At 43.3% G+C, this 12,233-nt stretch overlaps 2 protein-coding genes across 4 annotated transcripts in view; one reads left to right on the top strand and one right to left on the bottom strand.

The window, feature by feature from the left end:
- The window catches only part of DOCK1 (dedicator of cytokinesis 1), a 276,377-nt gene that overhangs the window by 163,216 nt on the left and 100,928 nt on the right, over positions 1-12,233 (bottom strand). The window lies entirely within an intron of this gene.
- Positions 1-12,233, top strand: part of INSYN2A (inhibitory synaptic factor 2A) — a 44,357-nt gene that overhangs the window by 20,983 nt on the left and 11,141 nt on the right. Inside the window, exon 3 of the mRNA XM_048946168.1 lies at positions 11,814-11,885. Coding sequence (XP_048802125.1) covers positions 11,814-11,885 — 72 coding nt within the window. The remainder of the gene's footprint in view (positions 1-11,813; positions 11,886-12,233) is intronic.

Raw genomic sequence — 12,233 nt, 5'->3', positions numbered from 1 at the left:
GTTCTTGCTAAATGTCTCCATATGAATTACTGCAGATCATAAGGGAAGCTTTTCCAACTGTCACCGAGCTGTCCAAATTGCGTACCTGCAAGGAGAGTTTCTCAGCTAAATTAGTCTCTAAAAGAGGATGTTATTTAGGTACTGAATTACCAGTTTTCACTTCACACAATTAGAATAATCCTTTAATAACAGCATTTTCAATGTCGGTAGTATCAGAATCTAGAGAGAGAGCAGTGAGCCACAGATCTATCCAGTCATGTAAGAATGAGACAAAATGAGCTTTATCGTGTCAAATTTGTCACTGCTGTCGGTTCTTCGAGAGATTAATCCCCAGATTTCTAATTGACACCTACTTGTGAGCCCTCATGCTTTACCCAGAGCTATGGTTATCTTTCATCCTGATTGGAGAAAAATGGGTTCTGACTACAGACAGTTCCAGCAGGAAGGCTTGCCCAAAGAGAAGTGCTTTATTTTTAAACTGTCAAGCATCCTGGCCACCCAAGTTCCAGAATTAAGAAATAAAAATGCAGCTCAGTCTTAGGAGAGCTCTGTGCATGCCCCAGCTGCCATGTCTGTGCTGGCCTTCCCTTCAATCGCATCATCCAGGTACTGCTCTCCGCTCACCCCTTAAGAAATTATGGCATGACACTGTTTCGTATCTTCTTGAGGTTTAGTTTTGGACTTTGCAAATGCAGAGACGTGTAGAAGATAGTTGAGTAAATAAATAAATTCAAAATTCAATTCAAAAGATGCAGAACAGTCCAACGTGGGCACCTCTTCGCTGTCTGCAGCCGTCTAGGTTATTCTTCCCGGCCACTGAACTATTTTTCCTTGTTAGATGCAAACAATAGAAAATGAGCACTTGCATGGAATATTTAACTGGAGACAAATCAGAGATCTTCTGCAGAAGTTCACTGTGGTGGTTTGGTTTTGCCTCCTACTGAGCAGTAGGACAGGGCTTGGCTGTGTCACGGGGCAAGTAAAGGAAAGCTGCTCTCCTACAGGACACTGAAACCCCTCTGACCCCCCTCTCTTTCTTCAGAAAACAGGTGCAACAATATAATATAGAATTTTCCCACCATGTTACTCATCACACAAATAAGCTAGAAGAGAACAGAGCACTGTATTGGGTAGAGCACTTTTTTTCCCCCTCTTGGTTATCCCTAAGAAGATGAAATAGAAGCTGAGCGTGGTGTAATAATTCATCAGAAAGACCAAACTGCAGAGATGAGCAGAGGTATTTGACATCAGCAAGGCAATTTACATTCTACAATAGTTCAACCTGGCACGACTTCCGTCATTTCTTTGGTAAATGAGATTTGTTTACTTTGCCATCGTCTGCATGAGCTCAGAGAAAATTTCTAGGGATGGGATCTTGCTGAGCATCTGTGCACAGAGCACAAGCAAGTGCAGAACTGCTTCTCTATTGATTCTGCTGTACTGCAGTGAAATCTGAAACTACTGTGATTTAGGGAAATGAAAAAAAACAGAAAGTACTGTGAACCTGCACGGACATACCAAGTTAAAACAGAGGGAGTTCTGTGCTTCCAAGGTCCTTCCTTCTGTTTTTCCCAATTTGTAAGATCCCCTCTCTTTCTCATGAGCAATAGCAACACTGCCCAGCCACTGTACACTGTCTTTTTTGTGTTATACTGCTGTGCAATATGTAGAATTCTAAACAAGCCTTCAGTTTGCATCCAGTATGGCTGGTAGCAGTACTGTAAGCCAGCTTTGGCTTATGTATGTAATGCACACAAAGTATTTGAGCTTGCACTGAAATCTCAGCCGCTTTGCAGTTATAAAAGAATACCAGGGATTCATTTCCCCTATGCATGGAAACACTGCATGCTAGTATCCTTCCTAATTTAAAACTCTGAGACAAGCAAAATCTGAGGTGCTGTGTTTTAGTGCCGTTTTTCACCCATAAACATAAGATTAGCTGCTACCTATGGGAATCCCTTTGCTCCGAGTGGAGCCTACTGACATGAAGCCTGTGCTGGGATGGTCTGCGCACAAGGGCTGATGATGGGCCGCAGTGCAGGAGGGGCAGAAACCTGTGGGAAGCATTCGGCCCAGGCAGCAGAGCTCAGCCCTAGCAAACAAACTCCCTGAACTGTTATTAATGCAGAGCTGACATTTCAATTATCCCTCTCATTTTTTGATGGCATGACAGAGGCACAGAGATATTCAAGAGACAGGCTAGGCCTCAAACGCTTCTGGCTCCTTCAAGATTTTCTGATTTCATTTGAAATAGCTGTAATTCTTTTCATTCTCAGGTGTTGGGCTTCTTTTATATTTTAATCGTAAGGCAACCCTGTTAAGATACATTCATTAAAAAAGAAAAAAACACAACAACTCTCCACTTCCTGACTAACCTGAGTATAATATAAAAACGTATTTACGAGGTGAAAGCACTTGAATTGCTGTCTTGGGAGTTATGCCATACGCCCACAGTGCAAATACCTCAAAAAGAAAATTAGTCATCTGCTTCCAACTGTCAGGATCCAGTGAAAAACAACAAACTACTGTCTTGGAAACAGCCTAAAAATCTCACTATTGAGCTCCGGTACATTTCAAAGTAATTTCAGAGACCAAATGAATAATTTGAGCCCTGTAATATCAAGACCTATACATATAAAGAAAAAATAAGTGGAAAATGATTCTGATATTTAACTACCACAGGATTCCCACTTTCATCCTCCACCATCAGTTAAAAACAGCTTTCAAAAATGAGTTACTGAAATTGGGCATGGTTTGTTGTTTTTTTTTTTTTGCTTTGTTTTTCTTGTTTGTTATTGCTTTTTTCACATTAGAACATTTGTACCCAGAATAATAATAGGAATGCTGGCCTTCCCCAGCATTCCTATGGCAGCCAGAGGTGGCAGGCTGCAATCTGGTCTCCCTTCCTGCACTGGAAGGCTGCAATGAGGTCTCCCTGCAGCCTTCTCTTTGCCAGGCTAAACACTCCCAGCTCCCTTTCTTCATAGCAGATTTGCTCCAGCCTTTTGAGCATCTTCATGGCTCTCCTCTGGACCCATTCAAAAAGCTGCATGTCCTGCTTGTGTTCAGTCCCTGAGCCTGGGGTCTCACAGAGGCAAAGCAAAGGGGGACAATCCCCTCCCTGCCCTGCAGTCACCCATGTGTCATCCTATGCTGGGGGCACAGCATGGTCACAGCTCTTTGGGGGACTCTGCACAGCTACAGGGAAAAGCTGGCCTTTACTCATACTTGTACCCTACCTACATCCAAACTATTGCAAACAAAATTAAACTCAACACAAATCAACCCAACCTGACCCAGGGCACACGAAAGCATCTTTTTTTCTAGCTGCTCTAAATATTCCAAGAGCTTCCACACCGCTGGTGAGGCTAACTCTACTTGGTCACACCTGGCTGCACCTCAAGCACTGCGTTAGGTTTTGGGACCCACACTACAAGAAAGACATTGAGGCACTGGAGTGTGTCTAAAGAAGGTGATGGAGCTGTGAAGGGTCCGGAGCACAAAGCTTATGAGGAGTGGCTGAAGGAACTGTAATTGTTCAGTCTGGAGAAGGGGAGGCTCAGCAGAGACCTTATTGCTCTCCACAGCTGTGAGGGGTTGGTCTCTTCTCTTCAGGTAACAGCAACAGGACCAGAGGCAATGGCCTTCAGTTGCACTGGGCAGGGTTCAGGTCAGACATTAGGAAAAATCTCTTCTCCTAAAGAGTGGCGATGCCGTGGCACAGACTGCCCAGGGACTGGTGGGGCCACTGTCCATAGAGGTGTTCATAGCTGTGGGGATGTGGGCAGTGGGCACGGTGGAGTTGGGGATCTGAGAGATCATTTCCAACATCTGTCTGATTCTGTGACCTGCACGTGAGCAGAAGGGACCTGTGTTTGGTGGGAGACACAGCTAGGACTGATTCCCAGGGCTTTTACTCAAGAAATGAATAAAACACAGTTAAAATAAAAAAATTCTCCAGAGATTAATAAATAAAAGCTTCAGGTGAAAACAGGAAGAAGAAAAAAAAGAAACCTGGCACATCTCTAAAATTAAAAAACTCAATTAACCGAGAGGTAGCCTGACAAAGTTCAAGCATCAAGTTGATTGCCAAGAGCCTGCTATATTTATTTATTTATTTATTATGGTTGCACCAATATCTTTCATAAATGAAAACGCTTAATTGGTGATTAATTGGTGACAGCAACAGTAAAGCTAAGTCAGTTTTTCTACTGAACTACCAGGCAGATGTCACAGAACACCCTTCTATGAGCTCAGCTGATCCGAGGTGCTTTATCTGCATATCTGTATGTATCACTGCTCTGGGTGCAGCTTCCTAAGGGAATCTGAAACAGGATTCCAGCAGAAACATGACTTAGCTGGCAGAAGTGTGTTTAGATGAGAAAGCTTTCCAACCCAACATAATGCCAAGTCTTTTCTAGTTTAGATTAAGACTCTACGGCTAAGCAGGATATATTTTCATCTGCTAAACACATCAATTAGTTTGCATAGCTGTATCATGGTTATTCAAGCCGTGAGGATAACTACAGTACTCAGAACACAGTGAAGTCATCTATTCTGCCAAAAGCAAATTATGCTGATATTAAGTACAGATAATTTTCTCCTGAAGCACAGTTATTAGCCATATTAGTGCTTCAATACTTTACAATAGGAAACGCCGTTTTGAGAAGTTCATCACTAGACTGTTTATTTTAAAACCATTATTCTGCACACAGAGGTAACATCACTGTGCTTAGCTCTATGCTGCACGTTGTCCCAGCAGGACCAGGCAGTGCATGGAAACACAATGCCCATTCATACAAAGCAGAATGGTGGTCCACGCTTCCCCAGCTATCCAGTGCTGCCCAGAGCTGTCACTCAGAACAACTTCAAAGGCCCACTGCCTTCTTATGACAATTTGCTGCGCTGTATTTTAATAAAAGCCTCAACAACAACAACAACAAATAATCCTTGAAGTCTGTTTATCCTCCTTGTTGGCGGCAGTACATAAAAGCACGATGAGCATCAGTATCATCTAACGAGCAGACCCATCAGAGCATAAATGCACTCTGAAGCACAGCCACTTCTATAAAACCGTGCCATTAAGTAACTCAATTAATATGAAGCATTCCCTGCATCCCTGCGGATAATGGAAGACATCCAGACATAAACAGAACTACCCTCACAAATTGTTTTATGAGATTTTCTGTTTGTTTTTAATAGTTGCTCAGGACACGTGAGGTAGTGCTCTCTCACTAGCTACCTACCACACAACGGAAGGAACCCAGCACATACAGTTCTATGCTTCCCTCCCTCACCTCAGTGTAGTCTATAATTTATACCAGCAAAGACTTAACTCACATGCAAAGATAGTTTTGATGTGTTACGGTTGGTATTTTCAAAAGGTGCCTCAAGCGGCTGCCCAAATTCTGCCTTTCACAGGGATTTAGGAGTGTAATTCCCTTCAGCTCCTCTGAAAGCTGCAGCCTATTATTAGTTTCTGCCAGTCTGTGTCAGCAAAATGGCTGTTCTTCATTAGAATATTTTAATACTTGGAAGTGTTAATTGAGGTTAAGTCCTGCTTCTGCCAAGAATGCTGAAGGAAATGCAATAGAAGGAAAGCCTCCTGCATATCATACGCAATGGAGATAACAACCATGTGTGAAAAGCTAAGTATGGAGATCAGATACCCTTAGCAAGGTTACTCAGTTAATTAGACACAGCCACAGCAGCAAACCAACCTACATCCATGCCTCCCCAAGTATCTGGACCATACAGCATCATGCAATGCACAAGGCTAACCAGGCCCACCCGCACGCATCCATATGAAAACAAAATACAAGGTGTAAGGTGCCAAAGAATGAAGCTTTGGGAATAACAACGTTTTTTGGTATATATGAAAAAGGAAAAATTGGCTGTTCAACATCTACAAAGCATGAGCATGTCTCAGCATCAGCAATGGTACGCAGGTGAGCTCCAATCACACAACTCGTGGAATGGCTTGGGTTGGAAGGGACCTCAAGGACCATCGAGTTCCCCACGAGGCCAAGTCCAGAGTTTGCCCACACCAGGTACACAGCCTTCATCCCCAGCCAATAGGGCTCATTTACACAACGAAATCTTTGGGATAAACATGCCCCTCTGATTATTTTTTCAAACAGGTTTTCAAATGAATTTAATGATCAATCACCCTGCGCCTACCACTGTTCTGTTTCTCTTGCTATTTTTTTTTCCTATAAGAAAGGATGAAAAAAGGGAGATTAAAGCAAGTTATGAAACGTTTTACTTCTTACGCTTAAACCAATGCAGCAGTCCCAAAATCACAGCATTAAAACTGCAGAATGAGCTGCAAGGCTGAATGACAAGCAAAGCACATCGCCGACAGGAGCTCCTGGCTCCCAGGCATCTCACTGAGTGCAGAGTAAAGGGCTCAGCTTTGGGTCTCAAACAGACCAAAGTCAACTTACAGTTCTCTCAAAAGAAAACAAATGTTCTGTGGCAATCTTTATTTTCTGGGAAAACCTCACATTTTACTCGAATACATACTGAAAAATAGCTGTGAGTTTACCAGTGAAGAAAAAGTTGCCTGGTCTGTAGCCTGACCTCTTCCAAATTGGAATCATCTTATTAAATTATTTTTAAGTGGAGGCAAGAAAGGATTTTATTCAAAACGCTCCATCTCACACAGCACAACCACAACATCGCTCTCTTCACCCAGGTGTGCTCACACACTGCTCCACCACTTAGCAATGAGGATAACCACCTTTACCAGCTCTATTTTTCACTGTCTGCACATAAAATCCAACCTCGCTGTGTGAGACCTACACGCAAAACTAGTATTCTCATAGTAAAATCTCTGTTGGCACGAGGTAGATGAATTCTTTGCATGTGTTTATGTAGGTAATTGCATAAAAACAAGTAGAAGTCCATAGCCCTAGGGTAAAAACAACAGAATTATTTCATAAGCAGTTCAGTTTATATATGTAATTGAATTCATACTGGAGAGACACTTGTACAACACAGAACTGGCTGCAGAGCTATCACACTGCCTTACAGAAACCAAGTGCTGTGAGGCCAGGCAGGGAGGGCTTCCTAGGAAGAAATCCAAGGCAGGGAGACTTCAGAGAAGGCAACATCACTTCATCTGTTGTGCAAAAGAAAAATCACCTCTGAAAAAGCTGAATATATTCCATAAGGGAAATATTACTTTAAGAAAAGTTTATCATAAATTACATCAGAGTAGGAAAAAATCATCACATATCAGTGTAGTTGGTGAATGGCAATGAGGCTAAAAGCAAGCAGAGCCAAACATGCCAGCTGAGAATTTGGGCTTTCAAAATGATCATCCAAAAACCAAATCCTGCTTAATACTTATATTCAAGCATCGTTTCTATCAGGTTGAGCCTGTCAAATACCATCAATTAAGAAATGTCTTCAAATACTTGAAGATCTGGGATTACTGTGCATTTGAAGATGAGCAGGTTCAAGAACCATGGAGACGTGGCACTAAGGGACACGCTCAGAGGGCACGGTGGGGATGGTTGGGGCTGGACATGGGGATCTTAAGAAGCCTTTTCCAAACTTCTGCTAAATAAGCAACCAGCCTATGAATGTTCAATGAGTTCATGGCAACTAGAACGTTACAGGCATAGTGCTGTCAGTACCTGGTCAGTAAGGTACTTACTGATCTTACTTATCTCTAAATTGGAGAGATAGGAAGGATGGACTATTTGATGGTTAAGGAATTGGTTGGAAGGTCACAGCCACAGGGTTGTGGTCAACTGGTGTATGTCCATGTGGAGGCAGGTGATGAGCAGTGTCCCCCATGGGTTGGTCTTGGACCAGTACTTTTTAACATCTTTATCAATTATGGGATCAAGTGCATCCTCAGCAAGTTTGCTGATGACACCGAGCTGAGTGATGCAGTTGACACAGCAGAAGGAGGGGATGCCATCCTGAAGGACCTTGATAAACTTGAAAGGTGGGCCCTTGTGAACCTAGTAAGGTTTAACAAAGCAAAGTGCAAGGTTTTGCACTTTGGTGGGTAATCCCAGATATGTATACAGACTGGGAGAAGAACAACTCCTTGAGAACAGCCCTGCTGAGAAACACTTAAGGGTCTCAGTAGGTGAAAAACTTAACAACATGAGCCAGCAGGGTGTGCCTGCAATCCAGAAGGCCAGTGGTATCCTGGGCTGCATTAGAACAGGGCTGGCCAACAGGGACAGCAAGGGTGTTGTCCCCTTCTACTCTGCCCTCATGGGGCTCCATCTGGAGTACTGCAACAAAGCGTGAGGCCCCCCAACACAGAAAAGATGTGGAGCTTTTGGAGGGACTCCAGAGGAGGGCCACAAAGATGATCCAAGGGCTGGAGCACCTCTCCTACAAAGACAGACTGAAGAAGCTGGGTTTGTTCAGTCTGGAAAAGAGAAGGCTGAGGGAAGACCTCATTAGGACCTTCCAGTATTTAAAGGGAGATATAAACAGGAGGGAAAACAACTTGTTGCACAAGTAGACAGCGATAGCACAAGAGGAAATGGGAAGGAGAGAAGATTTACATCAGGTATCGGGGGAAGTTTTTCCATTGAGAGAGTGGTGAGGTGCTGCAACAGGCTGCCCAGAGAGATTATGGATGCCCCATCCCTGGAGGTGCTCAAGGCCAGGGTGGATGGAGCCCTGTGCAATCTGATCTAGCACTTGATCTAGTGGCTGACAACTCTTCCAACTCAGCCATTCTACGACCATGAAACCAGCTCAGTAATGAAGGCAGTGATCAGTGCACATACGCCCTTATTACAGAGCAAACGAAGGATAACTATTCAGAGACACGTTGCATGGTTTTTAACATGGCAATCAATTTGAGACTGAACCCTTGTTGCTGAAGCATTTCTAAGCTCTATGCCAAAGCTGGACTTTGAGAAACTTCTTAAGCTACTTGTTGTACTTGTTACCCAGCCCAGCAGCACAGTGCAGGAATAGCAGAGCGGTGCAGAGCAGGAGGTCATTAGGCTCTGAAGCAGCTAATTACCTGTATATTAAAGGGTACTTTGCAGGCTTACAAAGAGGAATTAAAATGTCCCAACTGACATCTAATGAAAAAAACTGGCACCCTACACAGCATGTTTATGTCTTTATCTATAAAGAGGCATTCAGACAACAGTGCTGTGTTCCTCTGAAGGCGATTATTAACTACCATTTATGTCCTCGGTAAATAAAGGCTTTCAGCAGCTTATCTGTAAACTTGAGGTGTTGTGTCCTTGCTAAGAGTTTTTAGTATTTGATCAATAGCTTGAAAAAATAATTGTACAAGTCCAAGTTTAATGCTGCAGTGACAACCTGAATGTCTGCCTCCAAATAATCAAAGCGGAACTGCAAAACAGAAATGACTTCACCCCTGAGAGCACAAAAAAAGTACAAGCAAATGCAAAGCAGTGCTGCTTTATCCCCCATAAGGAATGGTACCTCACAGAGAGTTCTACTTGCAGTTCTTTTGCCAGCTTGCCTTTGTAGTTGTGTTAAAATTTAGCAGTGCAGTTAATTTCAATGCATTCCTCCAGATAAAAATTATTTCCAAGGGCACGTTATTACTTGGTATCAGGTTTTAAATCCAGCACAGTCCCAGTGCTCGTAAAACAGGTGTGGAAACAAAAACAAAACCACCAACAATTAGAACAGCAAGAACTCTACCCTGCATTTTTCTTTCACGGGGAAAAAAAAAGAAGTCTATCTTACAGAAGCAGCAGATTCGCCCTGTTAACTGCTGCCTGCAGTAGTGCTGTGCTGAGCAGCTCCATCCCTATGGCAGAGCGCCCTGCCGTGACAACGTCCCACCCCATTTACACATCCCAGTGCTCCCAATGGCCGGAGCAGTGCCTTCCTGGGCAGATGAGCCTGATCTAAGCCAATGCCACATCCACTCTCTGCCTTCAAGGTCACACCAATACGTTTCTTCTCGCTTAAAAACATCTTTTATATAAAATATGCAAGTAACCTAATGAACTTTAAAAACAATATTCAAACCTTTAACATAGTAAGAGTTGGTAGTTTTCCTAGGAAGGACAACAAAGCCATACAAAGGCAGCATGCTCACCGAGATAAATCATCAGGAGTTAGTTACCAAAAAATAGCCAACAACTGCATTTCCACGTTAGGGACGAGCACATGCCTTGTCACTTGATTTCCATTAATATTTTATAATCTAGAGGTCTGGTATTTTGTCACATGAAAATTAAATCAACTCTTTTGCAAATGCTGGAGTTTTCGTTATTGCTGCTGTGTGAGGGAAGCACAGACGAGGTCCTGCTGTCCCCTCTGTGCTGCAAAGCCAATGTGGAACTGACTGACGTCAGCTGGTGGGATGATGTGGCCCCCAGAGGGTGGTGAGGCACTGGCACAGGCTGCCCAAGGAGGCTGTGGATGCCCCATCCCTGCAGGCATTCAAGGCCAGGCTGGATGTGGCTCTGGGCAGCCTGGGCTGCTGGTTGGCAACCTGCACACAGCAGGGGGTTGGAACTGGATGAGCACTGTGCTCCTTTGCAACCCAGGCCATTCTGTGACTCTATAATTCTATGATTCTATGACTTAATTTTCATTTTAAAATCATCCTCACGCAAGGACATTTGCGTGGTTATGCAGGCTATTTTCTTCTTTGTAATTTCATACATTTATTTTAATGAAATTCCTGCCCATGTACAGAAAATCATTTCTGTGCCACAGGCTTTTTTTTTCCTTCCAAACTGACCACACCAGAGAGAACGCGCCTGTAAGTTAAGAGCATTAGCAAGCTTCAGACTGAGCTGTAACAACAGATAGATACAGGCCAGGTGAGAAAAGGAAACAGTATTCAAATGGTATTTTCTTCTCACAGAACCACCACCACATGTCTTTAGACCCAAAGGACAAAACGACTAAGTACATTTTTCCAGTATTATGCTCCTTAGAATCAAAGAACATAGAATGGCCTGGGTTGAAAAGGACATCAATGCTCATCTAGTTCCAATCCCCTGCTATGTGCAGGGTCACCAACCAGCAGACCGGGCTGCCCAGAGCCACATCCAGCCTGGGTATCAGCCATCTCTTTCAGAACCCCAGGATGGATATCACCTGGCCCCACAGACTTACATACATTCCATTTCAAGACGACTCAGACTTGTTCCACTGTTACAGTGGGACAGAAATCACTCCCTATAGCCTCACCTAGAGACTGAAGGTCCTGGCAGACATGGGAAGCCTGACCACTTGTGAAGACTGAGGCACAGCACTCACTGAGTACCTCAGCTTCTCTATGACTGAGGAAGCCAGCTCCCCATTACCTTTCGTCAGAGGGGAAACACTCTCCTTGGTCTGTCTCTTCCTTCCTGTGTACCTACAGAACCCCTTCTCGTTATCTTTCACATCCTCTCACAAGTTCAGCTCCATCTGCACCATGGCTAGGATCACCAGTAAGGAGGTGAAGCCGTATGTATTTGGGAAGAGAAGAAAGCCACACAGCAGCATCACGTCTGCAGAACCAGGAGCTGTGTCCATTTGCAGTGAGGGTTCAGCATGTGGCACACAGAGGCTTTAGCTAAAGAGAGCACTCAACTAGATTTCCTTTTGAATTCCATCAATATACAAAAATATAACAAATGAATCTCTTTCCAACAATCAATCGCTTGTTGTCCAAAATAATCATCATCCCCAGCAAAGATGAATATTATCATCCCATTAAGTATTACAGATAAAAAAAATAATCATCATCAATTCCTGAAGTTCTCATTTCTACAAAAAGCACTCATTGAGGGCAAAAATCTGTTATATGGCATTTGAATGACCTGGTGTTCTTATCTTTGCAGGCTTTCATATCGGACCGGTCAAGACACGGCCAACTGCGACACGTGCAGGAACAGCGCGTGTATCATCTACAGGTGGGTCACAATCCTCCCATCCCACTTCGTACTGAATGAGAGGTAATGATTTATTCATTAGTGCAATGTCAAATGTCAGCCTTGATTCAGTTGTTGGGATTCTATTTTGGTTTTTTGTCGTCGTTTTGTTTCCATGTAGACAATACAGGAAAAAAAGAACAGCTCAGCAAACAGAAAATAAATTCACCCTCAGTTATTTAAATTGAACAGATAACAGTCTAAAAATGTTCAGATCAGAGCTGCAGATTACTATGGTCAGTAGCACTGCTGCAGATCTTGGGTGTGAAGTACTGCAAGTCACAAGCCTCATTTTCACATAGCTACAAATCCTTAGAATTTTCTATTCAA

Source organism: Lagopus muta, chromosome 5 (assembly GCF_023343835.1).
Source record: "Lagopus muta isolate bLagMut1 chromosome 5, bLagMut1 primary, whole genome shotgun sequence".
NCBI lineage: Eukaryota > Metazoa > Chordata > Aves > Galliformes > Phasianidae > Lagopus > Lagopus muta.
The sequence above is the reverse complement of the archived record's forward strand: the minus strand, read 5'-3'. Positions and strand labels throughout refer to the sequence as shown.